This window comes from Erinaceus europaeus, chromosome 6 (genome assembly GCF_950295315.1).
Source record: "Erinaceus europaeus chromosome 6, mEriEur2.1, whole genome shotgun sequence".
NCBI lineage: Eukaryota > Metazoa > Chordata > Mammalia > Eulipotyphla > Erinaceidae > Erinaceus > Erinaceus europaeus.
The window spans coordinates 2441528-2465860 of record NC_080167.1 but is presented as its reverse complement, the minus strand read 5'-3'; the positions used below and the strand labels follow the sequence as shown (position 1 = coordinate 2465860).

Here is a 24333-nt window from a genome sequence, read left to right as displayed (position 1 = left end):
AAAGTTTTGTAAGTCAAAATCAATTCACTAATAAAAAGCAGAATAATAATAATAAGGGGGGCAACAAAAGGGGAAAAGATGGCCTCCAGGAGCAGTGGATTGGCACAGAGCCCCAGCAATAACCCTGGAGGCAAATAAATACATAAATGAAACGACTGGATTGCCTTCCTCACAACAGAGATGTGCACCACTGGAGCCTCTGTGTCCTCGAGCAGGGTGGACACCATGCTGGGCGGGAGGCCTCGGGGTGGCCTCAGCCCCTCCACCACCCAGTGTTGTAACCTTGGTCTCCCTTGCTCTGGCCTGGACGTCCTCTCCCGGCCAGCCCTGCAGATCCTGCAGACCGGGCAGTCTCTGCAGACAGCATGTAGGCTGGGAGGTGCCCGCCCCCTGCCCCCCATCCAGGAAGCTGCCGGACTGTCATCTTGATTCTGGACCATCGCCCAGGGTTCCACAACTGCTTTCCACTTGTCTCCCCGGGCCAGCTCGTCCACAGAGCTGACTCAGCACTTACTTCGACTTCCTCACTATGCAGTCTGGGAAGACGCCCACCCAAAGGATGCCAGCTCTCCACTCCCCCCCCCCCCATTCTAGGAGCCAGAGGGCCTGGAGTGTGTGTGACTCAGCAAGCCTCCCCAAACTGCCAGAACGGGGCCCTGGGGGAGACCTAGGAGCCATCTCCCTCTCACTCTGGGGAGCCAGTGTGAGAGGTGCACAGTAATTGTCCAGAGAGGGAGCCGGGTACAGGGGTCTGGAAGGTCTGGGAATCTGGGCGGGAGTCTGGGCACTCGCCTGCCTGCCTGCCCCTGGCCTCTGCAGCAGAAATCAACCTCCCTCCCTGGGAGGTGTGTGCATGTGGGGGTGGCGCAGCCAGTGGAGGCCGGCAGCCCCAGGCGGCTAAGATGTTAGCAGGGGCGGCTTCCCAGAAACTCAGCAGTGCGGACGAGAGGGAGGCTGCCTCCCAGAGACTATAAATCAGATCCCAGTCGGCTACAGACAGACTATGACCCACATAGTCAACGACTGCCACCTCTCCAGATTCAAAGGAGGTCTCAAAACTTTACATGAGGCTCAACCTGACGCTGTTGACTGGCTACGGAAGAAGGGCAGACGCTAGAAGAAGAAGAAGATCCCAGTCCTGCAGAATTAGGACACCTCTGAAGAGGGGGAGGAGGAGGACAGAGAGATCAGGGGGTGGGAGGGGTGAGAGAATGGGGGCCTCCGGAGACGGGGAGAGTTGGGAAGGAGAGCCAGCGGACACCAGAGGGAAGAGGGGCATCGCACAGAGCAGTGGCCTGAGCACTGCAGCCACAGAAGAGAGAACCGCACAGGGGCAACTCGGACTGTGCTCGGTCTCCTCTGGATGAAAAGGTGGCCAGTCTCACAAAAATAAATAAGTAAGAAATAGGAATAAATTAAATAATTGCTCTGAAAAGAAGCGATCCTCCTAGGAGTGTGTGCAGCCTGCTTGGCCCAGCTCTGCCCCCCTCCCATCGCAGGCCGGGAACTGTCCAGGGCCCTGGTGCTGAAATGTCCGGGGATCCCGTCATTCAGCCACTACACATTGCTGAGCAACTACAGTATGTCCGCCATTGCTCTGAGCACTGGGGAAGCTAGCACTCAGCCAAATGGACTAGAGTCTCTGCTCACAAAATGGTTGCATTCTTAAATGGAGGAGGAGGAGAAAGAGAGAGAGCTATTTCAAAATATTTTCTCTATTTTATTTTAGTAAGGAAAGAGATGGGAGTCGGGCTGTAGTTCAGCGGGTTAAGCTCAGGTAGTGCGAAACACAAGGATCGGCATAAGGATCCCGGTTTGAGCCCCCGGCTCGCCACCTGCAGGGGGGTCGCTTCACAGGCGGTGAAGCAGGTCTGCAGGTGTCTGTCTTTCTCTCCCCCTCTCTGTCTCCCCCTCCTCTCTCCATTTCTCTCCGTCCTGTCCAACAACAACATCAATAACTACAACAATAAAACAAGGGCAACAAAAGGGAATAAATAATTTTTTAAAAAGAGGAGATACAGAGGAAAAGATAGAGACAGAACCCTGCTCAGCTCTGGCATATAGTGGTGCTGGGGACTGAACCTGGAATTTCAGAGCCTTAGGCTTGAAAGTCTTTTGTAGAACCATTATGCTGTCTCCCAGCCCTTCGGCTATGTATTAAAGAGAGAGAAGGGGGGGGGGAGAGGACCAGAGCATCACACATGGGTACACGATACCGGGGTTGAACTCAGACCCTCCTACTGGAGGGCACAATGCTTCCGCTGCCTTCTCCAGGCCCACAAGGAAGAGACAAGGAGAATTTTCATGCTAAAAAATAAACAAGTGGCGGGGGCAAGGACTCTTTCACAAGCACTCCTTGTTTCATGTTGTGTGTCTGGTGCATAAAGACCATAGCCTTGCTGTAAAATAATAGTAAAATGAAGCAGTCACCACCCCCGGGAAACATCAACTGCTGGCAGAAGGCAGCTCAGCAGGTAAGCACAGGTCCTGTGTGCCGAGTCCCAAGCCTGAGCCCTGGCACTACATATGCCAGAGCTGAGTGGTGCTTTCGTTTCTGTCATAAAAAATAAAACCTTTTCAGGGAGGGGGTAGATAGCATAATGGTCATGCAAAGAGACTCTCATGCCTGAGGCTCCGGAAGTCCCATGTTCAAGCCCCTGCACCACCATAAGCCAGAGCTGAGCAGTGCTGCTACAAGAGAATAAAAACAAAACAAAGTTTTTCTGTTCTGTCACAACAGTGATAACTGCAAGTGCAGGAGGAATCTGGACGGGGGGGGGGGTGTACATGAAGCAGAGCGTCAATCTGGCACATGTGATGCTGGGGACTGAACCCAGGGCAGTTCATTCATTCATTCATTCGTACATTTGTCCCCAGGGCAGTGCCCCATGGTGGACGGGCACTGGGGGCCATGAAGGCACTGAGCCACAGTAGGGCCAAAGAGGTCAGGGATGGTTTCCTGCAGAGGAGTCTGACCTCGGGCCCCACCCCAGTCCTCACGTGCTTTGATTCTAGCCACAGTTGGGGCTTCTAACAATCTCCAGGCAGCTGTCCCCCATCATAGCCCCCTGGCCTGCTTAGAATCCAGCCTGGGCCCCTTCCCAGCACCTCTCTTGCTGTCAGCTGTTTCCACCAGCCTCCCCACACCCTCCATTCTGCAGATGACTGCGAAGACCCAGAGGACCCAGGCTTGGATGGCAAACTTCCAGGCAGGATGACAAGGAACTGCGGAGCCAGCGGTGTGAGTGTGTGCCGCAGTGCCCCCCCACGGCTGCTGAGCCCAGCCCCCACCCACCTGCACCCCCACAAGCCAGCCCCTGTCCCCTTCACCCCAGAGGGAGAGGCTGGGTCTTTATCTGGGGTGAGATGCTGCCTCAGAAGTGCCCTCTCCTTCCAGCAGTGGGGGCTGAAGGGACAGAGGGACGCCAGGTCTGCCCTTCATGGGGGGTGGGGGCCCACACAAGGAAGCCAGTGCAATCCTGGGGTGCGGTGGGGATTTGAGAGGACAGTGGGTGCCCACCTGGGAGAGTGGCTGAGAGTTGGCAGGAGGGTCCAGCTACCCTCCAGAGAAAGCATTAATACTTCCTACAGGACAGGGGACTGAACCCCAGTCCAAAGCCCCAGGCTCTGGCTCCCGGCGCCTGGGGGGCCCTGTGCTCGCTCCCTCGCTCCCTCCCTCCCTCCCTCTGAGCTGGGTCAGGCTGGGGAGGGGTGCGGCTCCCCTCCCCCGGGGGAAAAGGGAGCAGCTTCCTTGTCTTGTCGCAGCCCTGGGGCATTTGTCAGGAACCAGGACCAAGACAAGGCAGGGCTCTCATGTGGGGACCCCGTTTGTTTTTCTACCTCCTCCCCCACTAAGACTTATGGGGTGAAGAACCTTGTGCGAGCAGCAAGCCTGCACTGTGCGGGGCGGGGCGGGGCGGAGAGGAAGGGCGGCTGAAGGGCGTGGTGGAGGGCGGGCGACACCGTCGGGGTCTCACGGTGAAGTCCGTCCCCAGTGTGAGGTGGGCTCTTCCGGCAAAGCCAAGGATGGGGTCAGGCGACTTGCTCAAGGTCACTGTGCTGCACGCACCCTGCAGACCCCACCTGCAGTCCTCCCTTCACTGCGGGGTCTCTGCTCTCCTTTCTTTTCCCAGGAGCAAGGAGCAAGGAGCCCCCTGAAGGCTGCACTCTCTTTACTCCCCCGCATCCCCGGTCTGCCCCCCTCAGGGGCATCTCACCGCCCCCTCCCCTACTGGGGCTGCTGCGGAGTTTCTTGAACCCTGTCCCGGGCAGTCTAATCACCAGGGGTCCAGGGCCGCACACCGAGGCGAGGCCGACCTCGCACCCTGGCACAGGCTGAGCCCCTCTCCTGCAGGGAGAGACTGTAGCCCCCCGGCCCCTCCCGCCAGGGCTGCTCTCCCCCTGCTCGGGGTGGGTCTCCCAGCCTCTCACCTGCACCCAGAGCCAGGGGGTCCTCTCCCACCCCACCCTCGCCACAGCTCAGGGGTCCTCTCCCCACTCCCCATACCCAGGCCAGGGGCTCTCTCCCATCCCAGCCCTGGCAGGCCTGGTGTCCTCTCCCCACTCCCCCCTCCCCAGGCCTGGTGTCCTCTCCCCACTCCCCCCTCCCCAGGCCTGGGGTCCTCTCCCCCTACCCCCCTCCCCAGGCCTGGGGTCCTCTCCCCCTACCCCCCTCCCCAGGCCTGGGGTCCTCTCCCCACTCCCTCCTCCCCCCTCCCCAGGCCTGGGGTCCTCTCCCCCTACCCCCCTCCCCAGGCCTGGGGTCCTCTCCCCACTCCCTCCTCCCCCCTCCCCAGGCCTGGGGTCCTCTCCCCACTCCCTCCTCCCCCCTCCCCAGGCCTGGGGTCCTCTCCCCACTCCCTCCTCCCCCATCCCCAGGCCTGGGGTCCTCTCCCCATTCCCGGGGTCCTATCCCCATTCCCCCCTCCCCAGGCCTGGGGTCCTCTCCCCACTCCCTCCTCCCCCCTCCCCAGGCCTGGGGTCCTCTCCCCACTCCCTCCTCCCCCCTCCCCAGGCCTGGGGTCCTCTCCCCTCCCCAGGCCTAGGGTCCTCTTCCCCTCCCCCCTCCCCAGGCCTGGGGTCCTCTTCCCCTCCCCCCTCCCCAGGCCTGGGGTCCTCTTCCCCTCCCCCCTCCCCAGGCCTGGGGTCCTCTCCCCATTCCCCCCTCCCCAGGCCTGGGGTCCTCTCCCCACTCCCTCCTCCCCCCTCCCCAGGCCTGGGGTCCTCTCCCCATTCCCCCTCCCCAGGCCTGGGGTCTTCTTCCCCTCCCCCCTCCCCAGGCCTGGGGTCCTCTCCCCCTCCCCCCTCCCCAGGCCTGGGGTCCTCGCCGCCGCACCCTCCTCCCCCCCCCCCCCCGCGCGTCCCCTGCCCGGCCCCGCCCGCTCACTGCGCAGAGCTGCGCCTCCGCCCCCTCCCCCGCCGCGGCCGGGCTATAAGAGCGGGGGCCCCCGCCCGCACTGCCGCAGTCCCGCGCCCGCCGCCCGCCGCCATGAGCTTCGCCGTGAGCTTCGGCGGCGACGCGCTGCTCTTCGGGGCCCCGCCGCCCGGCCCGCACCCCGCGCTGCTCCGCAAGGGCGCGCGCTCGGCCTCCGGCTCGTCCGGCGGCTTCCACTCGTGGGCGCGGCCCGCCGGCTCCTCCGCCTCCCCGGGCCGCCCGCGCGGGGCCGCGGCCGCCTCCAGCTCCGACTCGCTGGACGCGCCGAGCAACGGCTCCGAGGGCTGCCTGGGGGCGGCGGCCGCGGCGCGCAGCGAGAAGGAGCAGCTGCAGGCGCTCAACGACCGCTTCGCCGGCTACATCGACAAGGTGCGGCAGCTCGAGGCGCACAACCGCAGCCTGGAGGGCGAGGCGGCGGCGCTGCGGCAGCAGCGGGCGGGCCGCGCCGCCATGGGCGAGCTGTTCGAGCGCGAGGTGCGGGAGATGCGCGGCGCGGTGCTGCGCCTGGGGGCGGCGCGCGGGCAGCTGCGGCTGGAGCAGGAGCACCTGCTGGCCGACATCGCGCACGCGCGCCAGCGCCTGGACGACGAGGCCCGGCAGCGCGAGGAGGCCGAGGCGGCGGCGCGCGCGCTGCTCCGTTTCGCGCAGGACGCGGCGGCGGCGCGCGCCGAGCTGCAGAAGAAGGAGCGCGCGCTGCGGGACGAGTGCGGCGACCTGCGGCGCCTGCACCGCGAAGAGGTGGCCGAGCTGCTGGGCCGGCTGCAGGGCTGCGGCGCCGCGCAGGCGCAGGCGCAGGCGGACGCGCGGGACGCGCTCAAGTGCGACGTGACGGCGGCGCTGCGCGACATCCGCGCGCAGCTGGAGGGTCACGCGGTGCAGAGCACGCGGCAGTCGGAGGCGTGGTTCCGAGGTGCGCAGGCGCGGTGGGCGGCCCGGGCTGGCCACACACACCCCCCCCCCCCCCCGGGGGGACCCCGCTCCGCTCCTTTAGGGGAGCGCGCCCTCCTCGCCCAGGGTCGCCACCTCCTCGCCTGGGGGACCCCGTTCCTTTAGGGGACCGCGCCCTCCTCGCCCAGGGTCGCCACCTCCTCGCCTGGGGGACCCCGTTCCTTTAGGGGACCGCGCCCTCCTCGCCCAGGGTCGCCACCTCCTCGCCTGGGGGGCCCCGTTCCTTTAGGGGAGCGCGCCCTCCTTACCCAGGGTCGCCACCCCTACCTGGGGGACCCCGTTCCTTTAGGGGAGCGCGCCCTCCTCGCCCAGGGTCGCCACCCCTACCTGGGGGACCCCGTTCCTTTAGGGGAGCGCGCCCTCCTCGCCCAGGGTCGCCACCCCTACCTGGGGGACCCCGTTCCTTTAGGGGAGCGCGCCCTCCTCGCCCAGGGTCGCCACCTCCTCGCCTGGGGGACCCCGTTCCTTTAGGGGACCGCGCCCTCCTCACCCAGGGTCGCCACCCCTACCTGGGGGACCCCGTTCCTTTAGGGGAGCGCGCCCTCCTCGCCCAGGGTCGCCACCCCTACCTGGGGGACCCCGTTCCTTTAGGGGAGCGCGCCCTCCTCGCCCAGGGTCGCCACCTCCTCGCCTGGGGGACCCCGTTCCTTTAGGGGACCGCGCCCTCTTCACCCAGGGTCGCCACCCACCTTGGGGACCCCATTCTCCAGATCTGTCACCACCCCATGCCCCCGGGCAGGGTGCAGGCACTGGCACCGCCGTTCTCGCCAGGAGACCCATCACGCTGTGTCTGGGGCCCTTGAGTGGGACGTCCCCCCCCCACACACACACACACACAAGCTGCCAGGCCCTCCCCCTCTGCTCCTGGCTGCTGCCCTGGCCTGCGCGGTGTGACCTTGACCACCATTGGCCCAAGGTGGGGGTGGGCCACCCAGGCCTCTGGCTCTGGAGCCCCTCTCTGAAGCCGAGGCCTTCGCTTGCTCTTGGGAGGGGGTGCGGGCGCGCGCAGGCCTTCAGAGTGGGCTGTGACCCACCGTGCCAGGCGCGCAGGGCTGGGTGGAGGTGAGCAGCCGCCCTGCCCTCTTCTGCTGTGCGGTGCCGGGGCTGTGCCCGTGGCCCCCTGGTCTACCTGCTGCAGGGCGTCCCCAAAACGAACCTCTGCTCTGTGCCCGGACTCTGGGCTCACTTTCCTTTCTTCCTGCCTTCCTTTCTTCCCTCCTCCTCCTCCCTCCCAAGACTCAGGCCGTGGGTGTCCCTAGCTCAGGACTTGGGGTGCTGTCTTTCAGGAGAAGCAGGCTGGTCTTCCTGGGCCCCTGGAGATGCAGGGGCTGGGGGCCTGGACTGGAGAATGTGCAGCGGGTAGAGGAGACAGGACTGCTGGCACTCCACCGGGCTCTGCAGTGACCTTGGACACCCCCCCCCCCCTTCCCTGGAGGTGCGGTTGCTCCCGGCACCCTCCTGCTTCCAGCGGCCGGGGTGCTGAGCCCTGGGGGTGTCACTGGGAACCCGGCACTGCCTCTGCAGCTGAGTTAGACGACACTCAGGACCAGCCAGGGGCCTCCCTGAAGTTTCAGCATCCACGCTTGGGGGGACGAGCCGGGAGCCAGACGCTGCTCTGCGGCCCACCAGCCGGGTGGCCTTGGGCACTGGTGACTTGCCTTTCTCACGGGAAGGGGCTGAGTTAACAGCTAGGATGGTGCCCACATCCGGGCTGGGCTAAGCCTGTGTTCTGCTTCTCTGTCCCCTAGTGAGGCTGGACTGGCTGTCCGAGGCAGCCAAGGTGAACACGGACGCCATGCGCACCGCACAGGAGGAGATCTGTGAGTACCGGCGCCAGCTGCAGGCCAGGACCACAGAGCTGGAGGCCCTCAGAGGCACCAAGGACTCCCTGGAGAGGCAGCGCTCCGAGCTGGAGGACCGGCACCAGGCCGATATCGCGTCCTACCAGGTGGGCCTGCGGGGCGGGCAGACGGCTCGCTGGGCGGGGGCTGGACTGGTCACTGCCTCTCTGTGCCTAGAACCCAGACGTAACAGCGCTGCCAGTGTGTCTCTCTAGTTGTGTGACCCCAGCAAAGTCACCTGCCTCATAGGATCTGAATTCTTTCCGTACAGTGATAGAAAAAGAGCAGGGCAGAGTAGATAGCATAATGGTTATGCAAAGAGACTCTTAGGTCTGAGGCTCTAAGGTCCCAAGTTCAATCCCCTGCACCACTATAAGCTAGAGTTGAGCAGTGCTCTGGTTAAAAAAAAAACTAAAAAATAAAAAAGAGCAGTGGCCCAGGAGATGGTGCAGTGGATAAAGCACTGGGCTCTCAAGCAGGAGGTCCTGAGTTTAATCCCTGGCCACACATGTTCCAGAGTGATTTCTGTTCTTTCTTTCTTTTTAATAGAATATGAGTTTTTTTTTTTTTTTTTAAGATTTTACATATGAGAAATACAGGAGAGAGAAAAAGAACCAGACATCACTCTGGTAGATGTGCTGCCAGGGATCGAACTCAGGACGTCATGCTTAAGAGTCCAATGCTTTATCCACTGCACCATCTCCTGGACCACTCTGGTTCCTTCTCTTTCTCTTATCTTTCTCATAAATAAATGAATAAAATGTAAAAAAAAAAAAAAAGGGGGGGGAGGCTCCGCAGAGCAGTGCTGGGGGAAGGTCTCTCTCTCCCCCATCTTTTCCTCTCTTCTTTCCCTAAAATAGAAAAGAAAAACTTAGCACACAGTGGCACGTCAGTTACGACAGCCTGCTTGTGCAAGGCCCAGTGCCACAGGAGACAGAGCACGTGTGTCTCGCAGGGCTGTGAAGGTCGGACAGAGGCCGGCTTTGAACGTGTGTGGCGGTGCTCAGCAGGGCCTGGGTTACCGGGGCTTTCCGCAAACAGTGTCTGAGTGCGGATGTCCTGGGAAGACTGGCAGACCAGGCACCTTTAGAGACAACAGAATCTTGGGAGTTGGGCGGTAGCCCAACGGGTTAAAGCTCACGTGGCGCAAAGCACAATGACCGGAATAAGGATCCTGGTTCGAGCCCTGGCACCTACAGGGGAGTCGCTTCACAAGCTATGAAGCAGGTCTGCAGGTGTCTGTCTTTCTCTCCCCTTCTCTGTCTTGCCCTCCTCTCTCCATTTCTCTCTGTCCTATCCAACAATGATGACATCAGTAACAATAATAATGACTACAACAATAAAACAACAAGGGCAACAAAAAAGAATAAATTAATTAATAAATAAAAGAAACAACAGAATCCAGAAAATCTCCCCCTTAAAGAACTTAGACAGGTAATAAGTGAGGACTGTAGAAAAAAAAAGAGGAGGCCAAAAAAAAAAAAAAAAAGGTCGTGTAAACTAGTAAGCAGACTTGTGTCTTTCTGCTGAGCATTTCCTCAGTTTAAGAGATCTATAGAAACCTAGCTAGGGCTGTGGTCCAGGAAGTGGCGCAGTAGAGAAAGCATTGGAGTCTCAAATATGAGGTCCTGAGTTCAATTCCTGGCAGCACATGTACTAGAGTGATAGCAGGTTCTTTCTCTCTCCTATCTTTCTCATTAATAAATTTAAAAAAAAACTTTAAAAAGAAATTTACCCAAGGCTAGGAGATAGCATAATGGTGATACAAAAAAATCTCTTCTTAAATTTTTAATTTTTTTTTCTTTTTTTTTTTGCCTCTAGGGTTATCACTGGGGCTCGGTGCCTGCACTATGAATCCACTGCTCCTGGAGGCCATTTTTCCCATTTTGTTGCCCTTGTTGTTGGACTTGTTGTAGTTGTTATTGATGTCATTAGCTGTTGTTGTTGGACTGAAGAGAGGAGGGGAAGACAGAGAGGGGGAGAGAAAGACAGACACCTGCAGACCTGCTTCACCGCCTGTGAAGCGACTCCCCTGCAGGTGGGGAGCCGGGGGCTCGAACCTGGATTCTTAGGCCGGTCCTTGCGCTTTGCACCACCTGCACTTAACTCACTGCGCTATCGCCCAGCTCCCGCAAAAGGATCTTCTGTCTGCAGCCAGTTAAGCCGACCGTGCTGCCCTCCCCATGGCGCCCAGTGTGCAGTGGCTGCCAACAGCAACCTCCTGGGTAGTGTGTGTAGCCTATTGCTTCTATCAGCTGCCCTAAGGGACCCTGGAGACAGCCCTTCCTGCTCCGTGTTCATTTTATGCCTGACCTTCTGCTGTCCCTAATCGTAGGCTCCAGACAGGGATGCAGGGTGCTTTTGGGAAGCCCCAGGGCACTGGCCAGAGTCCACATTGGCCAGGTCATCATGTCCATCCGCACCGAGCTGCAGAACAAAGAGCATGTGATCAAGGCCCTGCACAGGGCCAAGTTCAAATTCCCTGGACGCCAGAAGATCCACATCTCCAAGAAGCGGGGCTTCACCACGTTTAATGCAGATGAATTTGAAGACACGGTGGCTGAAAAGCGCCTCATCCGACCACTGTGGAGTCAAATCCATCCCCAGCCGCAGTCCCCTGGACAAATGGCAGGCCCTGCACTCCTGAGAGCCTCAGAGGAGTCCTTTAATCAATGACAATAAATCAAGATCCTGCTTAAAAAAAAAATTAAAACAAAATAAAGTGGTGAGTTCCTTAAAAAAAAAAAAAGGATCTTCTGTCTGAGCTTCTCAGGACACAGGTTCAACCCTCAGCACCACCATAAGGCATAGCTGACAATTAGAAAAACATTAGCACTCTGTCAGAACTCACCCAGGATCCCACTGGCTGTCAGCGGCTGGCACCTCCCTGTGGGTGGACATAACTCTGGGATGGGGTTAGCCCCCCCTCTGCCTGGCTGTATGTGACAGCTCAGGGTTTGCCCTCCTCAGCCCCAGATCCTGAGGTGCTGGGGGCCAGGTGCTGGCTGGCATGTGATGTGTGTGCCCACCTCTTCCCCAGGAAGCCATCCAGCAGCTGGACGCGGAGCTGAGGAACACCAAGTGGGAGATGGCGGCCCAGCTCCGAGAGTACCAGGACCTGCTCAATGTCAAGATGGCCCTGGACATCGAGATCGCTGCTTACAGGCAAGGGGCTGGGTGCGGGGAAGAGCTAGACCTGGGGCTTCGGGGCCCGGGGGCAGTGCAGCCTGGTAGACACAGAGAGAAGAGGCGGTGTTTAGAGGCCAAGAGGTGGCGCATGGTAGAGCTCAGGAGGACCTGGACCCAGGGGGCGTGCGTGCCATTCTTTGGCCAGTGTGCACATGCCCGGGGCAGGCTCTGTCTGGTCCTTTCCTTACTCACACAGCCCTAGAGGGAGGGACTGCTGGGACCTTTCATTCACTACTGAGGCTCAGAAAGTTTGGCTTGGCCAAGGTCACACAACCACTGGATAGCAGAGAGTAGAAACTGCCACCGCTTTTTTTTCTTTTAACTAGTGATTTAATAATGATCAGCAAGATTGTGGAATAAGAGGGGTACAATTCCACACAGTTCCCACCACCACAGAATTCTGTATCACGTCCCCTCCATTGGAAGCTTTAATATTCTTTATCCCTCTGGGAGTATGGACCCAAGATGTTTATAGGGAGTAGAAGGTGGGAGTTCTGGCTTCTGTAATTGCTTCTCTGCTAAACATGGACGTTGGCAGGTCGATCCATATTCCCTCCCAGCCTGTTTCTTTCTGTCTTTCCCTAGTGGGGTAACTGCCACCACTCTTGCTGCCAAATCCTACGATAAAATATTAGTTGGCAGGAGACTCTTGAAGTTCAAATGGGAACATTCTTTCATTTATTTATTAGATAGAGACAGAGAGAAATTTGAGAGGGGAGGGGCAGATAAAGAGAGAAAGAGAGACGCCTGCAGATCTGCTTCACCACTTGTGAAGCTTTCCCTCTGCAGGTGGGGACCAGGGGTTTGAACATGGGTCCTTGCGCATTGTAAAGTGTGAGTTTAACCAGGTGCACCACTGCCTGGCCCCCTTTCCTTAGATTTCCAGTTTTGTCTTGAATAACAACTTTGCTGCCGATCAGTAAGTCTGACTTTTGTTAAGATAAAACCTTCCTTTGGGGCCATTTTTTAGGAGAAGGTTATTTTGTAAGTTGCAGCTGGAGAGACCAGGTTGTGGCACATCTGGTAAACAGCACATGGTACCATGCTCAAGGACCCAGGTTCTAGCCCCTAGCCCACACCTGCAGAGGGGGAAGCTTCACAAGTGGTGAAACAGGGCTGCAGGTGTCTCTGTCTGTCCCTGCACTCTCGATCTCTGTCTCTATCCAAAATAAATAAGTAAAATCGGAGCAAACTTTGCCACGTAAGCTGTGGCAGCAGAGCTGGGGGGTGCAGGTCCTGCTGGCCTCAGGGGTGTCTGTGGAGTGACTCCCTCCATTGGCAGTGCCCCCCACCCACGTTTCTCTGTCAGAGTCTTTATTGCTGCATGTCCTGGGCCTTCAAAGTCCCCCAGTAAGACCCCAGACCCATCATCTGCTCTGAGTGATAGGCACATGCTTTGTCTCCCATTCTACAGAAAACTCTTGGAGGGTGAAGAGTGTCGGATTGGTTTTGGCCCTAGTCCTTTCTCCTTTCCAGAAGAGTTCCCCAGGACCCCCTCCACGTCTACTCACATAAAAGTCAAAAGTGAAGAGATGATCGAGATGGTAGAAAAGTCAGAGAAGGAAACAGTGATTGTGGAGGAGCAGACCGAGGAGATCCAAGTGACAGAAGAAGTGACGGAAGAGGAGGAGAGGGAGGCCAAAGAGGAGGAGGCGGCAGGAGAGGAAGAAGCAGCAAAGTCTCCTGCTGCAGAAGAGATCGCACCCCCAGGGAGCGGAGAGGCCAAGTCTCCAGAGAAGGCTAAGTCCCCCACAAAAGAGGAGGCAAAGTCACCATCCGGGGCCAAGTCACCAGCGGAAGCCAAGTCCCCTGAGAAGGCCAAGACCCCAGTGGAAGCCAAGTCCCCTGAGAAGGCCAAGACTCTGGATGTGAAATCTCCAGAAGTCAAGACCCCAGTGGAAGCCAAATCCCCTGAGAAGGCCAAGACCCCAGTGGAAACCAAGTCCCCTGAGAAGGCCAAGACTCTGGATGTGAAATCTCCAGAAGTCAAGTCCCCTGAGAAGGCCAAGACCCCAGTGGAAGCCAAGTCCCCTGAGAAGGCCAAGACTCTGGATGTGAAATCTCCAGAAGTCAAGTCCCCTGAGAAGGCCAAGACCCCAGTGGAAGCCAAGGCCCCTGAGAAAGCCAAGACTCTGGATGTGAAATCTCCAGAAGTCAAGACCCCAGTGGAAGTCAAGTCCCCTGAGAAGGCCAAGACCCCAGTGGAAGCCAAGTCCCCTGAGAAGGCCAAGACTCTGGATGTGAAATCTCCAGAAGTCAAGTCCCCTGAGAAGGCCAAGACCCCAGTGGAAGCCAAGGCCCCTGAGAAAGCCAAGACTCTGGATGTGAAATCTCCAGAAGTCAAGACCCCAGTGGAAGCCAAGTCCCCTGAGAAGGCCAAGACTCTGGATGTGAAATCTCCAGAAGTCAAGTCCCCTGAGAAGGCCAAGACCCCAGTGGAAGCTAAGTCCCCTGAGAAGGCCAAGACTCTGGATGTGAAATCTCCAGAAGTCAAGACCCCAGTGGAAGCCAAGTCCCCTGAGAAGGCCAAGACTCTGGATGTGAAATCTCCAGAAGTCAAGTCCCCTGAGAAGGCCAAGACCCCAGTGGAAGTCAAGGCCCCTGAGAAAGCCAAGACTCTGGATGTGAAATCTCCAGAAGTCAAGACCCCAGTGGAAGCCAAGTCCCCTGAGAAGGCCAAGACTCTGGATGTGAAATCTCCAGAAGTCAAGTCCCCTGAGAAGGCCAAGACCCCAGTGGAAGTCAAGGCCCCTGAGAAAGCCAAGACTCTGGATGTGAAATCTCCAGAAGTCAAGACCCCAGTGGAGGAGGTCAGGTCCCCTGCAGACATTGGATCCCCTGAGAAGGCCAAGGCCCTGGAGAAGGAGACGCCAAAGAAGGAAGAGGCTAAGTCACCCATGAAGCAGGAGGAGAAGTCCCAGGAGGTCAAGATCAAAGAGCCCTCAAAGAAGACAGAGGAAGAAAAAGCGCCAGTTCCGCCCCCAGCCGAGGATAAGAAGGACAGCAAGAAAGAAGAGGCACCCAAGAAGGAGGTGCCAAAGCCCCAGGCGGGGAAGGAAGTCGCTGCGGAGCAGCCCAGAGAATCCAAAGCTGCGGCCAAGGAGGACGCAGCTGGTGAAAAGAAAAAGGCAGTGACCCCGGAGAAGGAGGCTCCTGCCAGGGACAAGGAGGAGGACAAGCCCAGGAAGCCGGAGCTGGCCAAGGCCAGAGAACCCAGCAAGACGGCAGAGAAAGAGCCGGAAAAGCCTCCGAAGGGAGCGCCACCGGCAGCTGCTGAGAAGGAGGAGAAGGTCACGGAGGCCAAGAAACCCGAGGAGAAACCCGTAACCAAGGAGGCCTCTGCTCCCGCCAAAGCCAAGACAGAAAAGGCTGAGAAGTCCTCAGGCACGGACCAGAGAGACAGCAGGCCCTCAGAGAAGGTCCCGGAAGACAAGGCTTCCAAGGTGGAGAAGTAAAGCAGGGAGCAAGACGGCCAGAGACTGTGGGGGGGGGGGGTGGCAGTCAGCTCAGTGAATTGTCCCCTCTCCTTTGCTTCACGTAGGAAAGTCTGCGTCCCCTGCGGGGCCCTCAGGCGGGAGTTTTAGTAGCAGTAAGTTAGAGAGGCACCGCAGCCCTTGCCCCACGCCCACCCTCCCCAGGCGATGGACAGTGATGGCTTGTGTAGCTGAATGTGAGCCATGCCAGATGCCACACGTCACGGTCGACTATAAAACCGACCCTCCCCCAGATAAGTGCATTACTTCCCGTATGGATGCCCAGCTGGCAGGTGACCGCAGTGCGGAATGGGCAGTTAGAAACACATCATGCTTGACATGTCCTAGCCTATTCCCAGATGCCTTCTGTTTTCCAAAGGAGCGGTGGCCCCACCCAGCGCACTGTCCCGGGCGGGCTGAAGCGGCTGGGCTGGGCTCTGGCCCTCAGTGCCGGACACTTCCACCGTTCAGTTGCTGCAATAAAACCAAGTGCTGATAAAACCTACATGCCGCTCTGACTCCTGTCTGGGCCGGGCTCCTGGGGCGTCCCTGCAGCACTGGTTCTGTGTGGAGTCTTGGGAGGGGTGACAACAGAATGGTTGTGCAAAGACTCCTGCCTGAGGCTCCGAAATGCCCCGCACCACCATAAGCCAGAGCTGAGCAGTGCTCTGCTGAAAAAAACAAAGCAAGGGGGTTGGGCAGTAGCGCAGCAGGTTAAGCACACACGGCACAAGGGATGTAAGGATCCTGGTTTGAGCCCCTGGCTCCCCACCTGCAGGGGAGTCACTTCACAGGCAGGTCTGCAGGTGTCTATCTTTCTCTCCCCCTGTCTTCCCCTCCTCTCTCCATTTCTCTCTGTCCTATCCAACAACGACAACATCAACAATGGCAATAATAACCACAACAAGGCTACAACAACAAGGGCAACAAAAGGGGGAAAAATGGCTTCCAGGAGCAGTGGATTCATGGCGCAGGCACTGAGCCCCAGCAATAACACTGGAGGAAAACAAAAACAGGAGACCACACCACTCTGGCACATGTGAAGCCTGGGATTGAACTTGGGACCTCCTGCTTGAGAGTCCAAGGTTTTGCCACCCCACCACCCCCAGGTCACATACCTACCCACACACACTTTTTGTGTAGCCATTATGCTATCCCCTCATGCACGTCCACACACCTAATGAAGTGAGTAGTATTGATTCTGCCTTTCTGTTGAGGAAACAGGCTCAGGCGAGGACCTTGTCCAAAGTCCCAGAGCCAGAAACGGTGGCACCCGGATTCCAGTGTGTCTGGCTAGCCCGGGCTCCCCGCCCCCCACTCCACCAGCCTGACTGTCCTCTACACAGACATCTTGCATGGTCGCCCTCAGAGCAAACCCCCCTCCCCGACGATGTCCTCCTGGTGGTCCCATGTGGCAGTCACACCCCTGGTCTCCAGGCCGTGCTTCCTGTGCAGCTGGCAGGACTGGTCAGACGCCAACTGGGATTGACGGGAATCCTCGGCCCAATGAAATCCATTCCCTCTGGGACCAGTAGTGTTCTGAGGAGTTGCTGGCTGAGAGGGGCCTGGGGACAGCCTGCAGGGAGAGCTGAGCGCTAAGATGTGACCTTCCTGAGCCTGACGGGAGACCTTTCATCTCCTAGACAAGGGGGTCTGGCAGAAAAGTCGCTTCAGGTTATGTCCCCAACAATGAACCAACTTGGGCTTAACACAAAGGGAGCATCTTTCTCACCTCCTGCTACACCTGCGCGTGGGGGGTGGGGGTGGGGGTGGGCAGCCAGGATCTCCGCTCCCATGGCGCCAGGCAAGTGCAGGAGTCCTTGAGGCCCAGCCTCCAAATTCCACTTGAGGTGGGTGGTGGTGCACCACGCAGAGTGCGCACGCTACCATGCGTGAAGGCCTGGGTTCAGGTCCCAGCGGGGGTGGGGGGAGCTTCACAGTGGGGCAGTGCTGTAGCTGTCTCTCCCATCTCTGCTATCTCTCCCTATCTCTGTCTCATCGTCTTGATCAAAGAAAAATAAAATGGCTGCTGGGAGCAGCGGAGCTGGGAAGGCGGCAGCCCCAGGAGTAGCCGTGGGGATAAAACAGAACCGACCAAAGCCGAGGGGGATGGAGGGAGGAATGAGGACAACTGTCCTTCCAGCCTCTGCGTTTGTTCTAGTGCAACTCCAGAGCATGGAGCCCGTCAACACCACTGCCCCCTGCCAAATGTTTTCATTCTTACTTTAGAGAGAAAAGAGAGGAGAGGCAGCTGCAAGGAGAGAGTAAGCCTCCGTGGTGCCCTCACGTAATGCTGGGGCTCGAACTCAGAGCTGTGGTCTCCCGGGTGAGCTACCACTCATCCCCCCCCACGCCAGTTTTATTGGGCCCGTCTAGATAAGTGACCGTCTTGTCCTGCCAGCACTTCACTGCCAAAGCGACTCCTCTCATCTGACACGAAGGGCAGGCAGTCGTGCTGCCAGCTGCCTGTAGTGCAGGCTCAGAGGGGTCACAGTGAGCCCCAGAGAAGACAGACCCAGCTGCTCCTTGGGGAATGCCACGGACACCCCATCTTCCCTGGCACCGTTTGCTGGTGCTGATAGTGGGAAGTCCCAAGGTCTTACCCACTGGGCCATCGCCCAGGTCCTGCTGCTGCTAATAAAAACCCTCGCTTCTGGGAGTCAGGCGGTAGCGCAGCGGTTAAGCGCAGGTGGCGCAAAGCACAAGGACGGGTGTAAGGATCTCGGTTCGAGCCCCCGGCTCCTCACCTGCAGGGGAGTCGCTTCACAGGCGGTGAAGCAGGTCTGCAGGTGTCTGTCTTTCTCTCCCCCTCTCTGTCTCCCCTCCTCTCTCCATTTCTCTCTGTCCTATCCAACAACAGCAACATCAGTAACAACAATAACTACAACAATAAAACAAGGGCAACAAAAGGGAATAATAATAATAATAATAACCTCGCTTCCCTAACCATGGAGCTCAGGAAGAGTGACAGCCGCAGGACAATCCACAGGCGTGGTCCCCCAGGCCGCCATTAGCTTCTCCGCTCTCTGCTGCGCTGGCAGGGCTCCCGTTCTCAGGCACAGTCTCCTTGTGTGATCACCACAGCTTCTGACTTTCACCCCAAGAGTTTACAAACTCAGGGCATGAAAGGACTCTAGTGGGCTGGTGAACTTGCTCACCTGGATAGCTCCTCACCTGTTGTGCCATGTGCATGATCCAGGTTCAGGCCACACCGAGGAAGCTTCAGTACTGCGGCCTCTCTCAAACTTACTATTCGGGAGTCGGGCAGCAGCACAGCGTGGCACAAAGTATAAGGACCGGACATAAGGATGCCGGTTCAAGCCCCCGGCTCCCCACACGCAGGGGATTCACTTAAGCGGTGAAGCAGGTCTGCAGGTGTCTGTCTTTCTCTCCCTCTCTTCCCTTCCTCTCTCCATTTCTCTCTGTCCTATCCAACAACAACAATAACTATAACAATAAAACAAGAGCAACAAAAAGGAATACATAGATATTTTTTAAAAAACAAAACTTACTATTTAAGTAACAACTCAGTAGTCTGAGAGAAACCAACCCAGGGGCTGGGACCCCTTTGTGCTGGTGAGGACACACGTCCCCTGGAACCAGTCCGTGACTGGGCACACGTGGGCTGGAGGTCGTGTCAGGCCCCTAGTGGACTCTGGAATCTTGGGCGGTATGGTTCTCAAAGGAGAAGAGGCACTGCTTCCAGAGGAGGAAGGAGAGGGTAGTGGGCAGAGCAAGGGTCAGTGTCCATAGTGTCCTGACAAGGGAGTAGCAGTTAACACCTATCTTAATGGACTCAAGAGAAACCTGGATTTTCTGGAACTCATGTTTGGAATGAGAATGAACAAAACCTCCCTGGAAGGCAATCTAGTCAACTCTTGAAAACCTTAAGAGCTTGGGGCTGGGTGGTGGTGCACCTGATCAAACGCACATTAACAATGTGCAAGTTCACAGTCAACAAGATTTATACCCCTTCCCTGATCCAGCTTTCTGCTCCTTTTTCCAGCCATGACGTCATCCCCCAGACAACTTGGATTCACCTGCATATCAGATGTCAGGCTCAGGGGAAAAAAAAAAAATTGTATAGCCACAGGCCCTTTGGAATATGACTAAAATATGCCTACTAACTATCTACAAAATGGAGGACTCCCCCCCAACACTTCATCTGCATTATTCCAGCCTTTAGGTTCATGATTATTTAACAATTTGTTTGGCTTTGTATGTTAGCTCTCTTTTCAGCCACCAGGTTCCGGATGCCATCATGACGCCGGCCAGGCTTCCCTGGACTGAGGACCCCACCAATGTGTCCTGGAGCCCCACTTCCCCAGAGCCCTGCCCCACTAGGGAAAGAGAGAGGCAGGCTGGGAGTATGGATCGACCTGCCAATGCCCATGTTCAGCGGGGAAGCAATTACAGAAGCCAGACCTTCCACCTTCTGCATCCCACAATGACCCTGGGTCCATGCTCCCAGAGGGATAAAGAATAGGAAAGCTGTCAGGGGAGGGGATGGGATACGGAGTTCTGGTGGTGGGAACTGTGTGGAGTTGTACCCCTCTTAACTATGGTTTAGTCAATGTTTCCTTTTTATAAAACAACAACAACAACAAACAATGTGCAAGGACCCAGGTTCAAGCCCCCGGCCCCCGCCCGCAGGGGGGAAGCTTCGCGAGTGGCAGAGCAGGGCTGCAGGGGTCTCTCTCCCTATCACCCCCCTTCCTTCTCGACTTCTGGAGGTTTCTATCTAATAAATAAAGATGCCTCCGGTTCTGTTCTTTTTTCTCAAGATTGTTTTGGCAATTCTAGGTCTTTTCTGGTTCCAGATAAACATTTGTAGCATTTGTTCTATTCTCCTAAAAAATGTGCTTGGGATCTTGATGGGGATAGCATTAAATTTGTAGATGGCTCTGGGTAGTATATTCATTTTAATGATGTTAATTCTTCCAACCCATGAACATGGAATATGTTTCCACTTCTTTGTGTCTCAATAAATAAAGATAAGATAAAATTAAAAAGAGAAAGTTTGGGGAGTCGGGCGGTAGTGTAGCGGGTTAAGCTCATGTGGTGCAAAGCGCAAGGACTGGCATAAGGATCCTGGTTCAAGCCCCCGGCTCCCTACCTGCAAGAAGAGTCGCTTTACAGGCGGTGAAGCAGGTCTGCAGGTGTCTGTCTTTCTCTCCCCCTCTCTGTCTTCCCCTCCTCTCTCCATTTCTGTCTGTCCTCGCCAACTACAACAGCAATGACAACAAGGGCAAGAAAAGGGGAAATAGCCTCCCAAGTGGCCTGGGCTGTCGTGCATGAGACTCAGGTGTCTGTCTCCTACCCCCCCACCCCCATCTTCCCCTCCTCTCTCCATTTCTCTGTCTTATCTGACAGTAACAATGACAGCAATAACAACAAAATGGAAAAAATGGCCACCAGGAACAGTGGATTCGTAGTGCAGGCAAGGAGTCCTAGCGATAACCCTGGAGGCAAAGAAAAAAAAAAAAGATAAAAACCAGTCAGGAAAATAGCTCAGATGTGCCATGGTCATGAGGCTTGTAAGCCTGAGGCTCCCCGTTTGCTCCCCAAGGCTGCATGGAATCAGGAAGCCTAAGGAAATGGGGGCGGGCTGGTGGCACCCAGCAGAGTGCCAACGTCACCTTGCACAAGGACTGGGCCTGTGCCCCGGCTCCCCACCTGCAGGGGGACACTTCACAGGTGGTGGAGCAGGTCTGCAAGTGTCTCTTTCTCCCTCCCCCACCCCGTCCCCATTCCTCTCTGCCCCTCAAATAAAATAGAAAACAGAAAGAAAAGGGGGTGGGGGAAGCTGCCCAGAGTGATGGATTCATAGTGCCCTAGTGACAGCCCTGGTAGCAAAGGAGGGAAGAGACGAGCCCCCGTCACGTCTACCCAACCAGGCATCAAAGGCATTTCTGAAGTTGTCCAAGGAGCGAGACTCTCGGAGACTTCAAGCTACTTTTAAAACCTTTCAAGGACAGAACACTCTTTTATGTTCAGCCTGATCCTTTGAAGAGGACAAGTCTCTTGGAGGCTCTCAAACCCCCCCCCCCCCCGCCCGCCTGGCAGCATCTCCATGCCCTTGTCCTGGCCTCCAGGTAGGAGCCTCTGTGCTGAGTCAGTCTGGCTGCCTTCCAGCCAAGAACAGAGGCTGCAGTGCAGGGGCCATTAGGCAATTATTTTTAGTGCCATTCCAATCTCATTCAGCACAGGAGGTGAGCCAGAAGTCCTGAGGTGGCCAGGCCATGGGGACACCGGCAGGGACATAGTCCCGGGCAAGTAGGTCACAAAAAAAGGCGAGATCTCAGACATGGAGTCTGTGCTGCTGCCTGAGAGAGGAGCTTGGTGTAGAGAATCTGGTCTACCTGCATCTTCTGAGAGTCACCGAGATAGATGAGAGAGGGCCAGTGAGCAGCTCACATGAACAGGGCGCCGCTTTGCCTTGTGCGTGACCCAGGTTCAGGCCCCGTGCCCACCACACAGTCAGTGTGTCTCATTCACTCTCTCTAAAAAAAATAAAATGTTAGGGAGTTCGGCGGTAGCGCAGCGGGTTAAATGCACGTGGTGCCAAGCGCAAGGACCGGTGTAAGGATCCGGTTCAAGCCCCCGGCTCCCTACCTGTAGGGTGGTTGCTTCACAGGTGGTGAAGCAGGTCTACAGGTGTCTGTCTTTCTCTCCCCCTCTCTCAATTTCTCTGTCCTATCCAACACAATAACAGCAATGGCAAAATAACAAAAAGGGAAAATAAATATAAAAATATTTAAATAAAATAATTAGAAAAAATAACAAGGGCAACAAAATGAGAAAAATGGCCTCTAGGAGCAGTGGATTTGTAGTGCCGGCACCCAGTCCTAGCAATAACCCTGGAGGCAAAATAATAATATATTTTTTAAAAAATTAGAGAAAGATGAAGAAAAACGAGGGCAGGGTACATAGCATAGAGGTTATGGAAACAGACTCTCATGCCTGAGGCACCATAGTCACAAGTTCAATCACCCACACCACCATAAGCCAGAGCTGAGCAGTGCTCTGCTTAAAAAAAAACAATAAAAAAAGGAAAAGAAAAGGCAAAATGAGGGAAGAGAGGATGAAGACTTCCAGGAGGCTCGGCAGCTAGGATCATCTGCCGCCGGGGACCTTGCTGAGCAGACTTTGAGTCTCGGCAGACCCTGCTTAAGTCCCTGAACTGGAGCCTAGGTGGGGGCTTGAAGAGCGGGGACTCTGTTTGCTGGGACAGGTCGCTCTCTCGCACGGTGAGATGCTGGAATGACAGGGAGGAGAGGTGCAGGAAATGAAGGTCACTGACACTCCCTCCCGGGGTGCCACTGGGACTGTGGCCAGGTTCCCAGCTCTGAGGTGAAGCATCCTGTTGGGGCTGGCAGTCTCCCAAGTTCTTCTCCCCCAAACCCTTGGGCATCACTGAGCTGCTCCCTAGGCAGCAGAGAGCTAGAAATAGCTCCCTTCCCACCCTACCCCCCAGCCTTCCGCTAAGGCACAGCTCAGCTCTGGCTATTGGCGATGCTGGGCATGGAGCCTGGGGCCCTTTGTATGCAAGTCCTGTGCACTACTGCTCACCGCCTCCCCAGTTCGAAGCCAGAGGCTGCGAGACAGTTCAGCATGTGGAGTACATACCTTACACATATGGAGCTCTGGGCTGACCCCTGGTATCACATGGTAAGGCCACGGACGGTGGGTCAATCCTTTATTTTTATGTATTTATTTATTTTGCTTCCAGAATTATTGCTGGGGCTTGGTGCCTGCGCCATGAATCCACTGCTCCTGGAGGCCATTTTTTTTCCCATTTTGTTGCCCTTTTTCTTGTTATTGGATAAGACAGAGAGAAATCGAGAAAAGAGGGGAAGAGGGGGGAGAGAAAAATGGACCTGCAGACCTGCTTCACCGCCTGTGAAGCGACTCTCCTGCAGGCGGGGAGCCGGGGGCTCCAACCGGGATCCTTACTCTGGTCCTTGCGCTTTGTGCCACCTGCGCTTAACCCGCTGTGCTACCGCCCGACTTCCCCAAATTATTTTTTTTAAATGGCAGATAAAAGAGAAAGAGACACACAAAGAGAAACCAGAGCCCTGTTCAGCTCTGGCTTATGGTGGTGCTGGGATCTGAACCAGAGACCTCAGGGCCTCAGGCAGGAGAGTCTTGCAGAACAATTCTGCCGTCTCCCCACCCACACAGAAATATTTTGTACAGAGAGTAAAAGTTGGGCAAGACAGGCAATCCAACAGGTTAAGGCATGCCTGAGGCTTTAGTTTATACCCCAGCACAACATTAAAAGATGAGTTAATGTGGTCTGGGAGGTGGCACAGTGGATAAAGCATCAAACTCTCAAGCAAGAGGTCCTGAGTTCAATCCCCAGCAGCACATATGCCAGAGTGATGTCTGGTTCATTCTCTCTCTCCTCTTACCTTTCTCATGAATAAATAAAATCTTAAAAAAAATGAGTTAAAAGGGCACAAAGGTTATGAAATATTTCAGATTCCTGTGCCGTCACAAGGTGGAGCTGAGCAGTGGCCTCCTAGTGTCTAATGAGAAACCTTTGGGGCCAGGGCGAGGTCGTACAAGGACCCGGGTCAATGACCGGGTCCCCACCCACAGGGAGAGATCTTCACGAGTGCTGAAGCAGTGCTGCAGGTGTCTGTCTCCCTCTCTCTCTCCCTAACTACTCCTTCCCTTTTGATTTCTGGCTGTCTCTATCAAATAAATAAAGATAATAAAAACTAAAAAAAAAAAAAAAAAAGCTTCTTTCAGATGTAGTAAATGCTGTAAATCTTAAAAAAAAAAAAAAGTAGAGTTCTCATTTTGTGTTGGGGAGGGTATACTTTTTCTGATGCAGCTACCCAAGAACACTCTGTGCCATCCTTGTCTTTTGCAGAAATACAAAGGCAATAATTTGTGGTCTGGGAGGTGGCGCAGTGGATAAAGCACGGTGCTTTCAAGCACGAGGTCCTAAATTCAATCCCCAGCAGCAAATATATTAAGAGTGATGTCTGGCTCTTTCTCTCTCCCCTCCTACTCCTCTCTCTCATTAATAAATAATTTTAAAAAACAGCAAAAAATTCAAACAAAGCAAGGTAATAATTTTTGCAAACCTTTCAGAGGATGTTATTTCCCCAGACCTCCTCTTAGGTCTTTGAGACTCAAATCACTATTTCCTGGGCACCTACCTGTTAAGACTCCCCTCACTGTCCCCTGGCGTCCCAGGCAGGGGAAGTCCTCAGCAAGTCTCGTCCACCTCTCATGACTTGAGAAAGCCCCGTGAGACTTGTGACTATGCTCTGTGACACACTTGCTGCACCTGTGCTGCCACATTTATACCTGACGGTCAGAGGATCTGGTCATGAGGTGCTGACAGGATTACAGGAAGGGCGAGGGGTGAAGAGACAGCTCTTTGCTGTGCTGGGCTGCCCCGCGGCGCCCCCAGAGCAGACCCAGAGTCGTA

General features: G+C 56.3%; 1 protein-coding gene and 1 non-coding gene across 2 annotated transcripts; both read left to right on the top strand.

Moving 5' to 3' along the window:
* The first annotated feature begins 5459 nt into the window (after positions 1-5459).
* Positions 5460-15390, top strand: NEFH (neurofilament heavy chain). Its single transcript, XM_060192856.1, has 4 exons — positions 5460-6344; positions 8131-8330; positions 11264-11388; positions 12827-15390. The coding sequence occupies exons 1-4, from the start codon at positions 5489-5491 to the stop codon at positions 14865-14867; spliced, it is 3222 nt and encodes a 1073-aa protein (XP_060048839.1). The 5' UTR covers positions 5460-5488; the 3' UTR covers positions 14868-15390.
* On the top strand, positions 10372-10505 carry LOC132539171 (small nucleolar RNA SNORA70). Its single transcript, XR_009550470.1, has one exon. It is a non-coding gene; the product is annotated as a small nucleolar RNA SNORA70 (small nucleolar RNA).
* Positions 15391-24333: the final 8943 nt, after the last annotated feature.

Excerpts from the sequence above, each read along its gene's own strand:
- NEFH (XM_060192856.1), top strand. The coding sequence starts at position 5,489 with ATGAGCTTCGCCGTGAGCTTCGGCGGCGACGCGCTGCTCTTCGGGGCC. Across the intron at positions 6,345-8,130 it reads GTCGGAGGCGTGGTTCCGAG|TGAGGCTGGACTGGCTGTCC; the intron begins GTGCGCAGGCGC and ends TCTGTCCCCTAG. Across the intron at positions 11,389-12,826 it reads ATCGAGATCGCTGCTTACAG|AAAACTCTTGGAGGGTGAAG; the intron begins GCAAGGGGCTGG and ends CCCATTCTACAG.